General features: G+C 38.5%; 1 protein-coding gene across 5 annotated transcripts in view; it reads left to right on the plus strand.

The window, feature by feature from the left end:
- ntng1a (netrin g1a) overlaps positions 1-20,089 on the plus strand; it is a 108,635-nt gene extending 88,546 nt beyond the window's left edge. For 2 of the 5 annotated variants that reach the window (XM_079806066.1, XM_079806065.1), the window contains exons 5-8: positions 6,534-6,560; positions 9,326-9,370; positions 10,343-10,399; positions 19,324-20,089. In XM_079806066.1, the coding sequence (XP_079662192.1) occupies positions 6,534-6,560; positions 9,326-9,370; positions 10,343-10,399; positions 19,324-19,568 (374 nt within the window). In that variant the 3' untranslated portion in view covers positions 19,569-20,089. Of the gene's footprint in view, positions 1-6,533; positions 6,561-9,325; positions 9,371-10,339; positions 10,400-19,323 lie in introns of all 5 variants that reach the window. The other 3 variants (XM_079806064.1, XM_079806063.1, XM_079806067.1) reach the window with 3 other exon arrangements.
- Positions 20,090-20,326: the final 237 nt, after the last annotated feature.

A 20,326-nucleotide genomic window follows, 5' to 3' on the forward strand; every position in this document is an offset into this window, starting at 1 on the left:
TGTGTGTGTGTGTGTGTGTGTGTGTGTGTGTGTGTGTGTGTCAAGCGATCAAAACTGTTAATCTATTAATCAAATTAATTTGAATTAATCAAATTAATTGCAAATTAATCACACAGCAATTTGGCTGAGAAATTAACCACCAAAAATTAATTTAATGTCATTATTGTGTTAAATGAGAAAAGCCTCAAATAGACATTAGTTTTAGAAATAAACAAAACATTTTTCCAAAATATCTTCTTAAAATATCTCAAAAGAAAGAAAGTCATACAGGTTTGAAATGACAAGAGGGTGAGTAAATGTAAATAAAAATAATTAAAAAACTATCCCAAAAATTTGAAGCAATTTTTTTAACGAAATGATAGCCTACTCTAAAAAACTAAAACTATCAGTTGCTGGCTGTAAATATTTAAATGAGTTAGTCATTGAGTCATTAATTAATTCGTTCAAATGGCTAATTAATTCAGAAATTTAAATAGTACAGTAAATAGGTGTGTTCGACTTGAAGCAGCGCTGCACAGACCGATCGGTAGGGGTTGCACAGACTAGTGGACTTTAATGTTCTTAGCCTGGTTAGAACCAGACCATTCTTAGTAGTAACTGAGCAATGCTTCATAGACAAATCATTTCCAAAGGGGCGTCTCCAACGGGCGTCGCTCAAATGCCTCTGGCGCAATTGGATAGACCTAAAACCAATCAGAGCGACGAAGGAGATGACGTATGCAGAGCAACGGAGAAACATCTGAGAATCTGGCCATTTTTCAATATACGCATCTTGTCTGTACTTGTGTTCTCAAATAGGAAATGTCCCCGGTTTCCATTTCAGAAATCTGGTCACCTTACCTAAACCACATATTAATGTTTAATATATTATTTTTAAGATGTAAATGAAAAGAGGCAGGGTGTTTTATACTTTGTTTTATTATAAATATATAAGATAATCAATGTAGGCCTAGCTACGTGTTGCCTGAACCACATTTGTGTGGCTAATATGTTTTTTTTAAATTAAATGAGGCAGTGGTGTTTTATGACATATTTCATACGCAAACTTCTGACTTCCGTCCGTGACTTATTAAGTTTGACTCCGGTGAACGAACTCCCGAGGACGGGAGGATACTTGTCCGCCTACTCTGCTAATGGACAAGCAGCGTTCTTGACAGTATCACTCAGTATATATTTGTATATTTTAGGCTACAATAAAACAAAATATATGATATTTTAAATATTAAACATATTATAGCCACACAAATGTAGTGCAGGCAATGCATATTATCTTCAATGCATGTATATAATAAAACGAAATATAAAAAAACCCGGCCTCTTTTCGTTTACATTAAAAAAATAAAATAAAAATATATGTGTGCATATATAGATTATGATTATCACTGTAATAAAATGAAATATGACATAAAACACAACCCAGTCTCTTTTTGTTAAATGTTAGTTTATGTGTGATCAATAGCCATTATAAAAGTATAAGTAAAAGGTATAAGAAGCTATACAATAAATAAAGCAATTCAGTCAAACAAAGTCAGCGCTAGGAGACTACAACGGTAAAGTTTAATAGCTTAAAAATATAAAGTTATGAAACTTCCCTTTGCCCTCAGACAAAACGATTTGTCAGGGAACAAATTATAGATTAATGAGAGCAAAGATCAGCCGTTAGATCTATACAAGATGAATCATATCTTATGTTTAACCACTACAGAGACATCAGAGCCAGCGACAGACGGCAGAAGGACTGGCCGAGGAAAGGCGCCTCTCGGTGGGATTAATGAGTGCTAAGCGCCGCTGATCCACTGAAGCTCACAACTCCGAAAACGGCAGATAAAATTTTCAAAAAGGCGCTCTCTTTATAAATAAACCACAGATTTGAGCTTTAAACAACTACATTCTCGAATGAAAAGGACTTAAAACTATATTTTGTGAAACATTAACACTACCAGAGGGCTCTCGCTAAGATCCATTCGTTTAGCCACCAAAGGGCCAAGCTGGTATCAGACTTTTGCCAGCCGGTAATACAGCGATAACATCTTTTTTAGATATGAAGGCTTCGATTTTTGTTCTTTGCTCGGGTTTTAACGAAAAGGAAAAGTTTAAATCGCTAAAAAACAGCCGCGATAGCTGATTCGAACGAGTGATGTTCCACGGCTGCATCCATCTTTGTAATGTACAGAATCTGCTTCACCGTCGCTGCGCTGTTGTCATCGTGTGTAACGCCCGCCCCAACTGGCCCAAAGACAAAATAACTGATAAAAATAAGCTGTTATGTAGGAGCAATAGCCTCGTGGGCTGCACTGTCATATTCCATAGCTGTGTACAGGGCAACCCGCATTCGAGTCTCAGCTCGAGGTTCAGGCTTGTTTGTTCGGTAATGACGTCATCAGTGACTAGTCGACTTGACTTTAATCACATAAATGTTGACTTTCAAAAAAGTCATTCAACCTCTACCTATCAGTGTAGGACATCAAAGTACCGCTAGAGTGATTAGAAATATTCAGTATATATGCATATCAGTGGCATGCAGTGGTGTTTTGAAATGAGGAGGCAAAATCTTCACAATTCTTTGTTTTATTTTTTATTAATCAATTGTAAATTCATGTTCCTGTCATGGCCCCGGGAACTAGGGGTGCTGAGGGTGCTGCAGCCCCTGCCGACAGCTGTTTCACTACATTGTTTCACTACATCTTTCTTTTATCATTTATTGATAATAACAAACTTCATTCGAAATGCTGTCTATTGGCAACATCACATGCAATATAATAGGCTATAATATAGGTTAATATAATCATTTCTTAATTCTGCCCGTTTTTTGTAATTTTTAATTAAAAATTAATATTTTTATAGGCTTATCCATTTCTGATAATTCCAGGTTGCTATGGTCACGCAGGTTGTTTATGCATTTAACTTGTGGCCATGACAAATAGATATCTTTCCCTTAACATTAAGAAAAATATGTTGTTACAATTATTGTCACATTCCCCAGAGTTAATGTGACGTTCCCACAAATTAATATCTCGTGGCCACGACATATTGTCACGTTTCCACAAGTTAATATGCCATGGCCACGGCAAGTGAACCGGACATGTCCTCTCCCGATCACCGTACAGTATATCACATTTTGTAATATTTGTATTGTTTTATTTTTGTAATATGGATTATTTTCTCATACACACACACATGAATAATTATTCAATAAGAAACACTTAACACTATAAGCCAGTAAGCTATTAAAGGTACAATTATTGAAACATTTTTGGTAACACTTTACAATAAGGTAGTTAACATTAGTTAATGCATTAGTTAACATGAACTAACCATTAACAACACCTCTGTTCAGCATTAGTTAATCTTTGTTAACGTTAGTTAATAAAAATACAGCTGTTCATGGTTTGTTCATGTTAGTTCACAGTTCATTAACTAATGTTAACAAGATTTTAATAATGCATTAGTAAATGTTGAAATTAACATTAACAAAGATAAATAAATGCTTTATAAGTGCAGTTCATTATTAGTTAATGTTAACTAATGTAGTTAACTAATGTTAACAAATGAACCTTATTGTGAAGTATTACCATCTTTTTTTCTGACAGTGTAGAAAAAGGTCATTTAGTAATTTCAGGTGTGTTAAACAGACGATAGCATAAAAGATGACAACCTAACATGTAAAATCAGATACAGGAAAAATGGACAAATCCTCCTGGATATATATTCATTTAGCACACACACTCCGGCCCATCATCAGTTGATCCTGGAGACTCGAGTGACCCCAGAGTGCAGAAGTTCAGATGGTAAAAATCAATGGAGTGTGCAATAAACATAAGCAGCCTAATGTGTTTCTGCATCAGGCTTCACAATTTGATTCCTGCTCTCTGACATAATGGAGAGTTCCAGCAGGTCAGGGGGGCTCAAAACCACTGTGATTGAAAGGTAATCTAATGATATGACACATGATATTTTGCGTCCGTCTCAGGCGGACGACTGTCCAACTCAAAAGAGGAGAGGTGAATAAATAAATAAATTAAAAATGAGGTTGTATAGCACTTACATGAATCGTGAGGATGAATGTGAACCATGACTAAAAGCCTGACTGTATTTAAAGCAAAGAGAGCGGACAATGTGCTATGAGAGGTGCTGTGTTACACTGTTGATGCTGTTTAGAGTATATAGAGACGTCTCTATCTGTTTCTGTGGTGTCAGATGCAGCATCAATATAAGCCGTAATTTTTCCATGATGACGTTCAAGTAAGAAAACATCTCATAGACTTGCATTGAAAGCCAATCCTTACTGTATCTCAGGACCAGATTATCATAAAGATTTATTTATGTATAATATTTGAAAGAATTTACTGCTATTGCATTGTTGCAATATATATAAAAATAGTAAATCTTTGCTCTAAAGCAGGGGTTTTCGAACTGCGCTGTTGGGACCCCCAGGAGGCCACATGGGGGTATGGAAGCTTTCCACCACAGAATAAAACAATTTAAAATATAATTGTGATATTATATTATATTATGATATTATATAGTCTTTTTTTTCCAGAATTGCGAGATATAAACTATATAAAATAAAGTCAGAATTGCAAGATATAAAGTCCAATTCTGAGGGGAAAAAAGAATCGCGAGTTTATATCACAATTCAGACTTTATAATTCGAAATTGCAATATAAACTTGCAATTGCGAGAAAAAAAAGCCAGAATTGTGAGATAAAAACTCACAATTAACTTTTTAATTGTGAGCTTCCAGTAGGGGTTGCTATAGGGGCCAATTAATAACTTTGGGGGACAAAAAAGGAAAATGAAACAAAGCAGTAAGTAAAACTCCCATGTGCTTTAGTTTGCACATACAGTTGAGTATGCATGAAGTCTTCTGTGAAGTGAGAAATATTTCTATCTTGATTTCATTAATGAAAGGGGACTCTCTTTGGTATTGGCAGAATAGATGTGAATACCAAAGCATGATGTTAGAGTTTATGTTTCCCTATGCAAGTTGTCCGCTCTACTCCTTTCCCTCTTTCTGTCTCAGTCTTCACACATATTCGTTGGAGGTGCCTGGAGGTGCCTATTTTCCTAGTGATTTCTCAACCCTCTTTCCAAAGGTCATAAATTTGACTCTTAACTGTCCCTATGAAGCAGAGATCAGGGAGAGAGATTAGATGCCACACACTAGATCGATGGCACATGGCAGGGGTGTAAGTTCAGCTCTCTTTCTGCCACCAGAGCGTTGTCTCCAAGAGTTCTCCATCGCTCAAAGAAAATCCTCCTTTCACTGGCCTCCAAATGGTCTGTCTGCAGCACCAATTCTGATACCTCACCCTTTTGTGGTTTATTTTTATTCATTAGGAACGCAGCTATAATTCATTAACATCCTTCCTACTTTTGTATTTGCCCTGTGTTTTTTATGAATTATCCTAGAGATGTTCTCTGCCGTCATCAATTTCACTCAAAGAAATTACTTGTTGAATTTACTCAAAAAAGTAATTTTTTACAAATAACAATTTAGTTATATGAACAAAAGAAAGTCAAGTTAAGCTGACAAGCACATACCAACCATTTGAATTTGTCACTGTTACATAATTTTTATATGTGCAGTTTCCTTAATAATGTTATGTTAAATAAAAGTTTATGTTAGGTGAACACATTTATCAATTTAATTTACCTTATTAAATTAGCTACTTGCTCTCCAAGTGTACGTGGAAAACTATTAAATAACAACAAGCATGTTTTTTAGAAACAAAATGCAAAAAATAACTTAATTGAGGGCAGGAAGTCCATCCAATAAATGTGTGTATATGAGTGCCCACAGCCTAAACACAGGCACCACTCTTCTGCATAATGGTAACCACAAAATTACAGAAACTCATCTAAATGTCCAACATGACTGAACATTAAACACTAACATAAACTAACAACATATTTCCCTTTACTGAAAAACATAAAGTAACACTTTAATCCCCAAATACTCTCCTAATGCAGTCCCTTGCAAAGCATGCTGGGAACTACAGATCCACTGGCCAGTTTGTTCGTTTCACTCAGCAATGTTAAGTTGATCGAACAAACACTTATTAAATAAAGCTGACAATACTCATTTTTAGTAGAAACAACTCAGTAAATTTAAGTTCATTTAGTTACATTAGTTTTTTAAGTAATGTGAACAAGGATTATTTAAGTGCAACTAACAACAGTGAAAGTTAATTTTGGAGTGTGTTTGAAATGGTAATCAAGGTTGTTTATTTGTTCACTTCAAGTGAGAGATAGTCCAGCAGTACAATACAAACAATTTTTAACATAAAAACAAGATTACGTGTTATTTGCATTGTGTGTTTTTATACCTATTTATTTCTATATATTATTGATATTTAATTTGTTATGATTTATTCATTTATGTATATTTTTATGGAAAAAATATTAAATGTAATTATTGCTTTTCATTTCTTTACAAAAATACATTGCACTTTTTATTACATTTTAACATTTCTATTTGATTTTGTTCTTTACTGTTACTAATATGATCTCTTCTCTCATCTCTCTTCTAGGTCTGCCAAATAGCGTTGGTCCAGTTAGTAAGTAAACAAACTCATAGATCTAAATCAACAGGAAGTGCGAGATAAACAGCTTTGCTTCTCACTTTACCTCAAGTCCACTTCTGGTTCAACGTCAATTTCTGATTTGCGCTGGATCTATTGAATATAAACTGTGCAACCTATTGTGATTGGTTTGGAAGTCAATTAGAACAGGGTTAAGGTTAAACTGTTTGTAGAAAACGGCAGTTTTGCCACAGCGGCTTAGAAGCAGTTCAGGATCTCTTCCAAAGTAGAAATGGAGAAATGCAGGTAATATCTGGTATTAGCTGGTCCTGCCAGGGGCCTCATAAGCCAGCAGACAGATAGAGTTACAGGTGCAGGGAGGATGAATGTGAAAACTAGAGCCACAGAGATATTGAACAAGTCAGAATGCACGTAGAGCCCTGAATATTTCCTCACGCTTCACTTCTCTTGGGTCCAGGACAAATATACACATTTCCTCTTTGGATAGATTGGTGTAGCATATCACAGGTGTATGGAATAACATAGCACAAATCAAATATTCAATAATGAACATTGGAATGATAACCGGAGTTGATAAGGATTTATACATAGCTGATTTATACATACATTATAGTGTTACCAATGGACATTTGAACAAAAAACTTGCACTATAAGTTGCACTTTTAATCAGAAATGTACGTCAAACCAAGTGGACACTCCCCTCTCCTCCTCTCCTCCTCTCCTCCTCTCCTCCTCTCCTCAAGTGTGTTTTGCGTTTGGCTGTGAAGCATGGCCTGTGCCGTGCCATTTCTGCATGGGCTCACTCCATTATTTCTTATTCAATCGTCAGACCACCCTCAAACATGCTACTGTACCATGAACATCCACTCACTTCCTCATGGTGAATTTACACACCTCCATCCAGAAAGACACAAAGATGAGACACTCACAGTACAACTAGGGTCCCGAACAGTTTGATCATACATTAGCACCAAAACAGAGCTGAAGCCATAAAAACTGTCCCCTGACCATCACTATAACTATTATAAACACCATCCTCTCCCTTTCACAAAAACTATAGAGAGAGAGCTTGTAAAAAGTGTCCTTGAGGACAGATGTTTTGCCCGAGACCGAAAAAGAAAACACTGCAGTTTCCTCAGAGTTGCTTGAGGGTAATTGAATTCTTTATTGACTTTTCCCAATTCTATTTCAAGTTCATTAAGCCTGCCAGAATTGCCCGATGCAGGCATTAGAGCAAAATTAATATTTTAACATGAGATTTTGGCTGTACAGGAATGCATTTCATTACTGGGATGGCATTGATTAAAAGCTGCCACTTTTTATTTATCCAATTTTTATCCAAATTTTTACTAACAAAAACATTAATGAAGAGCAGATGTGATGAGCATCACTCCTAATCACTTGGTAATATGGAACACATTTATATCAATAATAAAGTGCTCAACGTTGTCCCATGGGTATCATGACACTGGCTTCTGCATGTGTGAGTGTCATGTAATGTAATGAAAGAGTACAGCTGGATTCATCCGTCATTCTGAGGGCAGATCAATTCCAAACTGTTAGCAACTCCAATGGTTGTTCACTGCTGTGCGCTCACTCTTTGTGTCTGACTGGATTACAAAAAAGACAGAAAACGTCCATGAAAGAAGTGTTTCTCCAAATATTAGATTAGTTTGATGGATCCAAATCGTTTTTTCCTTTAGTTTACAGCGTTTTGAAATAATTGTAAAAACATTCCTTTTTTCCCCTTGTTTGTTTTAATGAGTATCAAAAAAATTATAATATTCTTCAACTGACGAGGCGATGCTGAAAAGCCAAACACTAATCTAAGTAATGAGAAACACTTTACAATGTTGACACACCCTCAGCTCACATTATCTTTTTAATCTTACAAGAATAACTATTTGTTTTTCATCTTTAATTTCTATCATAAAATATTACTGGAGCTTGAACTGAAAACTCATAGTTATTTTCACGGAATTCCCCGAATCACATGGAAAAAAAAGAGTCATTTCTCCCAATGTGATTGGACATAGAGGCCATTTCATAATGGGTCTTCAAGATTGGTTTCCTCTGTCAGTAACCTTGCGTCTGCATGCATTCCGAGTCCCCAACCACCATGCTATGTCCCTGGTGGAAAAGGAAATCGAATTTCCTCACTGGAATTCCTGCACCCTGTCCTCGTTTTACACACTTTGCCCACACAGAGGTCAACCATGAAGCAGCACATAAGGGACTCAACCATGTTTGTGTTGGATGGAAGGAACGTTTGGTTTGGTCCTTTCGCTTTAGTGCTGCCTCTGAGATTGACTGAGAGACTGCCCCATTCCCAGTCTTAATATTTCCTCATCTAAGGAAATGAATTGTATGTAATTATGAGGATATTCCCATCAAATCATCATTTCAATTGTCAGCTTTTTTCATCCAGAAGCACAATTCAAATGAATCAATTTGATGAGTTAAACAAGTATCTCAAGCAACCATGATTACACATCCGAAAGACTGACACAATTCCCCTTCATCTCTGTCAGCCGTCGTTCCCATGTGTTAATATAGAGTAAGCCACAAAACACAGCTCAATTACATACAATCTCTAGAGATGACCTGCGATCGGTCTATCGGTTGCTTGTTCTCATCGAGCCAACTTTATGAATGACCCATCTGGAGATGTGTGTAGCTGTTTATGTGTACATGAGTCAAAAATTGACCCGTTCTAGTGCATCTGACATCCGACAGCCAGTGCATTAAATTAACACCTGATTTCTCCTGCTTGCATGCAGTTCGGCAGAACATTTCATCCCTAGGTGTCGCTAACAGAAATCAAGGTAGGGTATATTTTTCAACTTGGATAAAACTTCCTTTAATCTGAATCAAAGAACAATTTTTAGACTGCTATAAGAGTGAAACAGATCCAGCAGAAGTTTGCTGACAGCTAGTCTTTTTTGTATATTTGTTGTATATTGACTCATTCCAGATGGACAAACATGTTCTTTTTGCGTTTTCTCTTTCACGTACGAGTTTCTGACATATCTGAAAGCTGTGAGATTTCTGAGCAATCAGCATTTCTAAGAAACAAGCTGAGCAGCTATAAAGACAAACACAAAGATGATTTAAAGCATTATGCCCTCAATTTTAATTAGGAATGGCGCACTCTCTTGGGCCCTCTCAATCTTTTCTCAGCCCTGCTGGGGAGTTTTCATGGCTGTTGTAGTTATACTGATTCAAGTGAATACATTGTGCAGAAAGAGAAGCATCATGCAAACAGCAGGCCTGAATAAACAGTGGTTTTGATTGAATTGGGGGCTGGAGGTTAGTAAAGGACATAGTGCTTATTGCAACTTGGGTTGACTTGTGAATGCATGATGAGCTGATAACTTTGGGATTGTTCTGAGCCCCGTTGTTCTGCTGTTGTGTCGGACTGGCAGCGGGACGTAGGGATCTAAGCCTTGCGTGCTCTCACACAAGAAGCCTGGGAAGCTCAACCACGCTAATGCCAGCTGAGCAGTTTCTGCCAGCAACGCAGGCTTTTTCTTTTCCAGAGCCGTTGAAAACTTCCAAACTACAACAGCTGCAAGGAATGAAATGTGCGCCGTGCAAATTTGTTCTTTTTTTTGTCTATTTTTATCATTTATTGTATGACAGAAAAACAGGATTTAAATAGTCTGCATTCTTGTTTTATTGTCAACTTCACTCTTCATTTGGTACAAACATTAGGTAATGTTAATATTATAATTTAGGGTTTCTGTTGATTTAATATGTTTTTATTTGATTCATTTTGTCTTTATTTTGTCCAGTAGCTCCTCAAGTTGCTTTGTCAACCGTTCCTTCTGTACAAGTTGCAAACAGTAAGAGAGGTAGGAGGACTCGATTCATATCCTCTCACTACTCTGTGTCAGTGTATGTCGTTCGAATTACCCCCCACCACCATCCCTTGAATGAATCCAGAGTGAGTCCTGTACTTTCTGTACTTGCAGAACACCTATCCCTTACCTTACTTTTCCCACTTTTGCAAAGTATCAAGATGTACCAGTAAAAATTGATTTTATCGTATTTACTTTGTTTAATTTAATTATTATATTTGTTTGTATTATAATTTGATAATTAACTCCATCCTGAATCAGCATGGAAACTCTGTCCCGAATGCTTTTGGGGCACGAGTCTTTGAAATTCGAGGAGACAAAGATTTTACTTGATGAATCAGAAGGGGAAGCATCTCTGTTGGATTAATGTGTTGTATACAGTCAATGTTGCTGATCCGGGTTTGGATGAGCACATTGAATCTGATATAATTCCGCTGTGGCTCACAGACGAGAAGCCTGTCAATTTTTTTGCTAAAGTGGGCCCTCTAAAACATTTTTCAGACAAAATGATTGACATATCCAGGCAGCTTTAGAGATCGCTTTACAGGAGATATGTCTGTCTCGACTCCAGTCGGGGGACGGGGGAAAAGGCTGCTGAGGAGGCCTGACCTCAATCCAGATGTTGATAATGAGAATCCCTCCATTTCTCCTGAAAGCCCTGGAATCATCTCCGGAGGGAAGGACGCGGAGGCTTTATGAACGAGAAAATTTGTCAGACCCGTTGGACTGAGGGTGCTGGCCAGTTGGTTGACCAAGTGTCCCTGGCAGGTCAGGGCGCCACTTTGTTATGTTATGCCAAGAGCAGCATCCGAGCATTGAGATTCAACTTCACTTTGAAACTAGGACAGACTCCTTGTGGGTCCTGGATAAACGTTGGTTGGTTTCTTTGGAGGCTGTGGGGAAATAGATAGGAAGTTATTTCTGATTTGGTTGTGCTATTTCTCATTTTGGAGCTGACAGAATCAATACTGAAAAAAGTGCTTTGTCTTTCATTTTTATGGCAGTAGTTCTGTGGAGAGGATACAGTTTGTGTACCTGTTTTCGACCTGAGAGGCTTTATTTCGGGGCGTAGAAAATAGAAGCCATTGTTTTATTCTCATGTTTGAAAGTTCCAGCTCCTTCACTAAACCCTTCCATCATTTATTTGTGACAACTCTCCATGAGCAATAGAATATAAATACTGTGGATGTAAATTTCAAATCACATGTGCAATCGCATTCTGCCGAGTTTGAAACTTACATCTGCTCTTGTTTGATTTCCATGTAACATTCCTGTTCTTATTTTCCTCTCCATTGCTGTGGTGTGCTCGAGGCAAACGCTCTAATAACAACAACGCTTCTCCATTCATCTTAAGGTGATCGTACATCTAACACCGCTGGCTGCATCCATGGCAGTGCCTGCCACCCTTCCGCTGTTTCAGACCATCCAAACCTCGCATGCCATGGTGCCCCCCTTCTGCAGCGCCGCCGCAACTCGCACACACTTACCCTAAACATAGCCACATCTCTCTCCCCTTTTTGCAAGACTGTGAATGCTTCAGTCACTCCAATCGCTGCAGTTACCTCGAGGTGCTAAACACCGTCATTTGCGTGAGCTGTAAGCACAACACTAGAGGGCAACACTGCCAGCTGTGCAAGCTTGGATACTACCGCAATGCCTCAGCAGAGCTGGACGATGAGAATGTTTGCATAGGTCAGTCCTCCAGCACTCCCATCCACCAACACGGTTTATCGCACATCACACACCCCCCGAAAATATCTGCCATCTGGCCTTCCCTTTCTATTGCTCCATCATCCTTCATCCCTTCACTTTCTTATCTGTGTCTGTGCATCTCTCTGTCATCACCCGAGTCTCTTCACGCATGCTTGTGTGAGTCAGCAACGTCACATTGAACCGCATCCCTCCGGTATTTGATCACAAAACCAGCAAGTATATGACGAAATTATACACAAACTGGCATGTTTATTGGTGTCATTTTTAATGTGTATTAAACAGCTCAGAAAGGAAAAGGTATCATGAAACAGAGAACAAGAAAAGACGGAAAGAAAAAACAAAAGATAATAAAGCCAGAAAGGTGTCATTTTGAGACAGATGTGATGTCTGCCATCACACTTCCCCAGTGAGGTGTCTGGGAGGGCTCGCACCCACAGAAAAAGGTGCTGCGTGCTGCATATGTCACTCTGGGAACGAAGCAAGAGAAAGAAGAGAGCGAGAGAGGTGTCTGGGAGCAGGTCACGGCTGTGTGACTTACACTCACATCTTTAGGTGTTACAGGTCACAGACTCTGACCTCCACCTCAGCCCAGCAAAATCTGTACTCACTGGAGGGCCACAGAGCTGTCAAAATATGTGCAAAGTGCATCTTGGGAGAGCTTTGTGTTAGTGTTTTAGCAAAGCATTAATAATTAATAAGCATTAATGTCTCCTACTTACTGTAGAAATGAAACAAGTGTCTGCTCTGTAGCAAAACCTTAAGGCTATATTCACACGTATAGAGAGTTCTGTTGTGCTGGTGAATTTATACTAAAAAGAAGTATAAAAAGTTCGGGGAAAAAAAAACATTGCAGTTGTGAGTTGTGAAATGCCATTATATACGTATGAGTTTCAGGCTACACATCTACACTGAACAAAATTATAATCGCAACACTTTTGTTTTTGCCCCCATTTTTCATGAGCTGAACTCAAAGATTTAAGACTTTTTCAATGTACATAAAGGCCTATTTCTCTCAAATAATGTTCAGAAATCTGTCTAAATCTGTGTTAGTGAGCACTTCTCCTTTGCCGAAATAATCCATCCACCTCACAGGTGTGGAATATAAAGATGCTGATTAGACAGCATGATTATTTCTTGAGTTCAGCTCATGAAAAATGGGGGCAAAAACAAAAGTGTTGCGTTTATAATTTTGTTCAGCGTTGTTCTTCAGATTATGCACAAAATAATTAATCAGATTCACATTTGCATTTTTAAAACCCTTCAGTAGCTCTACACCTGCTCAAAATATTTATCTTCTCCATAGACGTCCCAGAGATGTAGGTTATGAATGGCCCTTCATCACCAAGAAAGTAATCAGACCCTGCGTAGTTGGCTGTCTTTAGGTCAAATGTTAGTAGGGGTGATCCATGACCTAGAGTTACTGACATTCCCAAACACTTACTTGGATAAAATCAAGTCACCCTTTTTTTTCTGTTCAGTATCTGAAAACAGTATAGAAAAATAAACACAATTCAAAATATGCAAGTGAAATGTGTTGCAAATGCTGTTTCATGTTAACTTTAATAAAATAGTCACCTTCAAGGATTTGGGGAGATATTTTTGAGGAGAAATGACCAGTATTTGACTTGTGGTCAGCAAACAAATTGGCTAATCAGGAACCCTCCACCACGTGTCTCTTGTCTTTCGTTTTCTCTTTTGTATGTTCCTTCCCTTCATGCCACTCATTTTTGGTGCTAAACTAAATCTAGTTTCGTAAAAGTATGCAGAATGCACAGTGCAGTTATTCTGTAAGAATGCATCACCCTACACGTTTGCAAAATGGGACTTCCAAGACATTAAACATTCACAAACATACGTTTTCCTCACTCAACTAAATGCCATTGTTTCCATTTTTCCACCCTCACTCACCTTCCACAGCTGATGCTTCTCATTTTATTCCTTTGAAATGGAAGATGTAAGGTACATTTTCAGATATATACGGGTTATAAATCTGTCCTTTGTAGACTAGCAATGTGCATGAAGGAGGCAGCAGAAGCCCATTTTGAGCGAAAATGCTTTTTGTGTAGAAAACAGGGACTTTATTCATGAGCTGATCTGAGAGACTGAAGACCACAGATCTCTCCACTGTGTGTATGTGTGTGTCTTGTTTCTACAGACTGTAATTGTAATCCCTTTGGCTCAGAAAGTGATCACTGTAATGGCACAGGATATTGTAGATGTAAGGAGGGAACGACAGGGGCTAAGTGCCATGAGTGTCTACAAGGATATTTGTGGGACAATGGCTGCAAATGTAAGTAGAACCTCCAACCAACCTGCAGCTTCAGTCCCCTGCTCTCTTTTCCCTCTCTCTCACCCCTTCCCTTCTTCCTTCCCTCCCTCTATTTTCTCTGTTTGCTGCTGCTTTTTGGCTTACCCGGGAATGAGCAGCTTGGTTTGCTTACAGCTCTTGGGAACAAAAAAAACTTGGACTGACTTCCATCCGAGGCTCAGTCACACCTGTTATACTGCCTTGTTAGTGGTTTAACTGCAGATTTAAATCTGAGGGAATCATTATCATCATTTATTAGAATTGTTTTTATTAATAGTATTACTGTAGAATTTTTCTCGAGCACAGAGATAAATCATGCAAACAAATCTCGGCAGAATCCCATGCATGTGCATTTGTGCAGATGAACGCAGACAGCTGAGCTAATATTTGAAGTGAGCAGAACATTTGATGCCTGCGCTGTGTTCTCTGGCTGTTTGCTGTTATGGCCACATTGTGATGGCTGGATTTCTCTATTGGCTCCAAGTGTTGCGGTTGAAACGATCCGTAGGTCAAGCATTGATTTGTATTCTTCAATGGCTTCCAGCATCAAAGGTCAACGTTTACCAAAGCCTCAGATAACACAAAGGGATTTTGGCTGTAATAATGTGAGTCGGGCAGTCCAGTAAATGTGTATATTGAGTTCAGAGCGGCTTTGAATGTAACAGTACAAGGCTGGTTTACTGTGAGAAGCAGAAATTCACACCATCACATGTCACAAGATTAAAGTACACCAGAGAGTTTGGGTACAAATGGTGACATGTGGCAAATGCACTCCCATTACTGTCTGTTCTGGAAGATGTACTCGAAGAGAAATAAAGAGACATGTTCTTTATACACATCCATCTCCCACCAGCATGAAGATGCATTACCATGTGACTCTTTCAGACAATGGTATGCACTACGGTAACGCACCATCACCATTTTAATTTGATGTTGTCATCAACACCGTTTTATTGTTAGATGTCCTAGATAAGAGATTCAAGTCCGTTGCATTTGTCTTATTAAAAGTCCCAAAGTCCAAAATGTGTGTGATAAATGTAATTTAATGCCGTTTTCCTGATCCCATCCATCTGTATGCAGATTTCGGTATGCAATTAAAGCTCAAATCTTTCTTCAAATAAGCTTTTTCTTCCCAGCGCACCATGCAATCTACTGCTGTTCTCAATAAATATTATCCCTCTTATCAAAAGCAAACCCAATAAATGGCTCAATTTATTTTCTTATTATGGTTTATTTACATGCAGGCAAATTATGAATGCAGAATTGGAGGCTGAGCACATTTTTCCTTGTGAGTGCACATGCTTCAAACATATACAGACCTTCTGTTGCTCTCAAAATAGGTACTCATATTTATTAGATAAAAACGTCTTCATTCTCTCTAGAGAGAATGGGCTCGGATATATAGGTTAAACTGTTTGTAGGATATGAGCGATACATTCTCAACCAGCAGCAGAGTAGAGAGTAAATAGTTTCCATTCCCCCCTCTTTTGGAAGGTAAAGGTGTTTGTTAGCACTCATACCAGCTATAATTCACTGACGGGGCTTTTCTTGCCTCAGCAACTTTTTCTGGTCATCAGGGGATATCAAACTGAGGAGACAGAAAGAGTTGAACTCACAGGGTGAACCAAAAAGATCCAAACTCTTTGAGAGATGCATTACCTACAAAACTGTGCCTCTTTTAAGTCTGTCTTCAGATGAAGCACAAGAACACTCTTGCCAAAGGCCACAATTGTGGAAAAGGTAATCGATCAATTCGCTCTGCAAAGAGGAGTTGTTCTAAAACTCTTTCCAAAGACACAATCAACTCATTATCGCTTACCTCTTTCTGTACAATCTCCTTCTCATGGACAGTTTGGTAAGAGGCAATATTGATGTCTCAATTTCAAATGGTCAATATGTCCTACACATCTTTTAAAAATAAGATCCATTTATAATAGGAAACAACTTGTCTATAAAAGAGCATTGGGTAACTTGAAGATTTAAAAAGATAAAACGCTCATATCCAGAATCAATAAAGCCTCTTTTATAAACGTTTTTTTTTTTTCATCTTTTGATTCACCATTTCTTTATCATTTCTTAAGGGCAGGCTAAAAATGTAAAATGACAAGTTAAAAATGTGCTCAGAAAAGGACAGTTGATAAACATTTCATGACTAAACCAAAGCCCCAGAAGTAAAACACACTGGTCTAAAGGAATTCTTTGATTATTTTATGAAAAAAACCTAGATAAACTAATTGACCTCACTAAACTATTATGATCTGAAGAGAGAGCGGTAGAACAAAAGAAGCACGTCACATTTTCCATTCCCTTTAACTGAACAGGGAATGTTTGAAATACATTCGAACCTTTGAAAATAATCTCAATAGTATTCTGAGGTAATACGTTTGTTCTAACACCCATACATTGCTTTAAATCTGGACACTGATTCCAACAAGTCTTTAAGATCAAACAGAAACACTATTGCAGTGTCTAATTAGGAAAATGCATTAATTTAGCACAATTTAATTTATTGTAATAATAATTTCTTAACATTTGGATACACACCGATAATTTTTTATTGTTAAAGTCCCCGTGAACCGGAAGTTGCAACCGATTTTAGTGCACCTCCCCTCCATGGTTAAGAATTTTCAACCCAAGCCATCAAACTGACATCATCAGAGAAGAAATGCCATTCCAGAGCGGAAGCAAATGTTCAGATTTTGATTAAAGGGTACATAACACACACAGTTTCTGCTAGTCTCATGTTAATCTTGAGTACCGATAGAGTAGCATCCTTCATTTCTCCGAAGAGTCTTTAGTTTTATCATATATATATATATATATATATATTAGACAGATACGCTGTACCGATTCTTTCCAAAAACAGATGGGTTCGTGCAGGCGTGCAGTGGGTGGAGCTAAAGAGTCACGAGCACACACATACACATTACATCATGTCATTATCCCTGGATAACTTTTGATTCACTATACGTTCGTGTTGTTTACATTATATGCAATTACGCGCCTATTGCCAACAAAACAGACATTTGATGCAGTTTCACTCACCACTGGTGGTTTTGACTCATGACCGGGAACGAACAAACAAACACACTTGCAGAACTCCGTTGCTGCTCTGGGAAAACAAACTGCATCCACTGTTTCCTTAACGCTGGGTTATTTGGGAAGCTAAATAAGGTTAACTTTCCCTCCACCAGAAACACACTTCTTTAGTGACAAAAGAAAATGACAGCGCTGCCGATGGCTTCCGTAACCCGAAAAAAGCACGTTGATGGCGCTCTTGCTCTGGTTGATGTGCGCACAAGCTCATCCGGGAGAAGTGCCCATAAAAGGAATTCCGCCCTTTATGACGTCATACTGGAAAAAAAAACTTTCCGAAATGTATTCGAATCCTGAAGGAATGTATTTGACACAGAAATACTCCAACTCGTTTTTTGAAATTTTGGCCATGTTTAGCATGAAAACCCAACTCTTAACAGTGTAAATAAGTCAGAATGCATGAAATAGCATTAGACCCCCCCCCCCCCCCCTCCCCTTTAAAGATTACCACGACATAATTTTTTCCTAGCACAAGATTAGTAATGTGTGCTAACAGAAGTAAATAGGGTCAATTTTGATTTCATGACGACTTTAATTGTAATTATTATTATAATTAAATTGTATCAGTGTGTATCCAAATGTTAAGAAATGTTTGGTTTGCATGTCTGTACTAATTAATACTAATATTAATTGAACAAATTCAATCTATATGTGTTCATCACTGATAATTAAAATAGCTTGTTCATCTTGCAGGTTCAATGTCTGAGTCTTGTTTTGTGGTACGCGTGTGGGTTTTCACGAGGGAACGATTGATCTGCATCGTAAAAAGACTCGGCAGTGATGAACAGGGGGAATTATGGACACAAACAGGGGCTCATTTTTCCCTGACTCAACCATAAAGCCCGTATCCACACAGGAGATGGAGAGAGAGAATCTGGAGACCATGTAGTTCTGCCAGCTCCCTAATCAGCCTGTTATGACTGGGAGAGTTACACCTCCTCTCTCTATCATCCAGCTCTTCCTGTCAGCTCAGACCATCCCAAAATAGCTCAGTAACAGCCATTAAACAGATGCTGCAACGCACAAGGCCTCTCAGAACCATTCCTCGCAAGCTGATAGAGGTCAATGTTTGCGTGTTGGATGATTACTTTCCAATCAGCAGGTTTACAGTGCTTTTCTAGCTTTGATGAAGATGCGAGAGGCATGGCTTGTTCATCGGTTTTTATTTGTCTCTGTTGGTTTTGCTAGTTTGCCTGAAGCTTGCTCAACAGCTTGCATCCGAAGGGAGAAGGCCTGGCCTTGGTGTCCCTGTTGTTAAATATACTGATGCACCTGAGGGGTGCAGTGCCGCCACATAATGGAGAATGCAATTCATTGTCAGGGATTTGTAGAAACCTATGCCATGTTAATGGCAGTGCTGAGGTCTCTTGAGTGGCATTTTCTTGAATGTTTCAAATGAAATCAGAGTAAATATAGTATTTTTATTTTTTTTAATAATTTTGAGGTGGCCGATGAGCAGGGATGCCAAGTAAACTTTTTGGGGGGGAAATAATAATCAAAGCTAAAGTAAAAAAAATTTGTAAAAAAAAAAAAAAAAAAAAAAAAAAAAAAAAAGGTCTGTCAATATTTTTCACTTATGATTTTCTATTCATAATGATATTAAGTTTTCTACTTGTGATTCATTTCAATCAATACTTTGCCTGCACTTTGTATTGACTATTTCTGTCTATTTTCAGCAATAGATGAATATATGATATCTCAGGATAGAGCTCTATGTAATCATAGAAGTGTTCATACTTGTTTGGGTGTAGCCTGTGTGTGTGTTCGTCTTCTGCTTACCCTTTTCCTCTCAATGCCACAGCCCGGGTGTGCGACAATGAACTTCTGCGTTGCCAAAACGGTGGTGAGTGTGTGAACAACATCCGTTGTCTGTGTCCTCTGGCGTACACCGGCCTGCTGTGTGAGAAGTCGCGGTGCGAGACCTATCCGGGCGCCTGCGAAGATTCGAACTCGGGCCTGGCTTCCCTCCGCCCCCCTGTGCCGATCCTGCTGTTCGTCCTGGGTGCCGTTCTCCTCATGGAGATCTGCTGGGTCGCAGTCCTTTGAGAGGCAGATCTCCGACTATCCAGCTTCTTCTGTATGAGCAGCGCACCAGACCCACCGACACTCGGCCGGCCATGTGGAATGTGCCCAAATATCAAAGCGAAATTCCAGAGGATGACAGACAAAATATAATAAATAAATACATAAATAAAAATAGCATTTATAAAGATTGATTCAATATAAAAATGTAAAGGTAAAAAAAAAAAAAAATCAAGGTGTTATTTATAGAGTTTATCTGAGCATATGCTTTATGAAGCAAATAAGAGGAAGTAGAGATGTGAACCAAGCCATAATAGATACTCACTCCCCTAACAAAACGAGAGAGCGACAGGGATCGGAGCGGACAATACTCATCCCTTTCCTCCCTTTATCACCACGGCAACGGGAGCTGCGTTCAGTCAGCGGCATGTACAAGTAAAGCCAGCTGCCGCCCCTCACCTGAGCCATTCTGGGTATCATGTTGGCTGTAAGACTGCTTTCGGCTATTGCGACACAGAGCGATGGAAAACTGTCCGGATTGTGTGAAAAAAATCAAGATGAAGCAGTAATAATATGGAGAAAGACTAAATAAAAGAAACAAGCATTCTTTGCTGTCAGTGCATTGTGGATATAAGGAAATCTATTCAGACTGTCACATTTGATCTGCTTTCAAACCGAGCTCGTCCCGCCAACACCCCCGACCCCACCCTCAAAAATAAACTTTAGAGTGTCCTTTGTGTCAAGAGCCCGTCCTTCCTCCACCATGTGCTTTTGTGAATGTT

The sequence above is a fragment of the Gobio gobio genome (assembly GCF_949357685.1).
Source record: "Gobio gobio genome assembly, chromosome: 23".
In the NCBI taxonomy this organism is placed as follows: Eukaryota; Metazoa; Chordata; class Actinopteri; order Cypriniformes; family Gobionidae; genus Gobio; species Gobio gobio.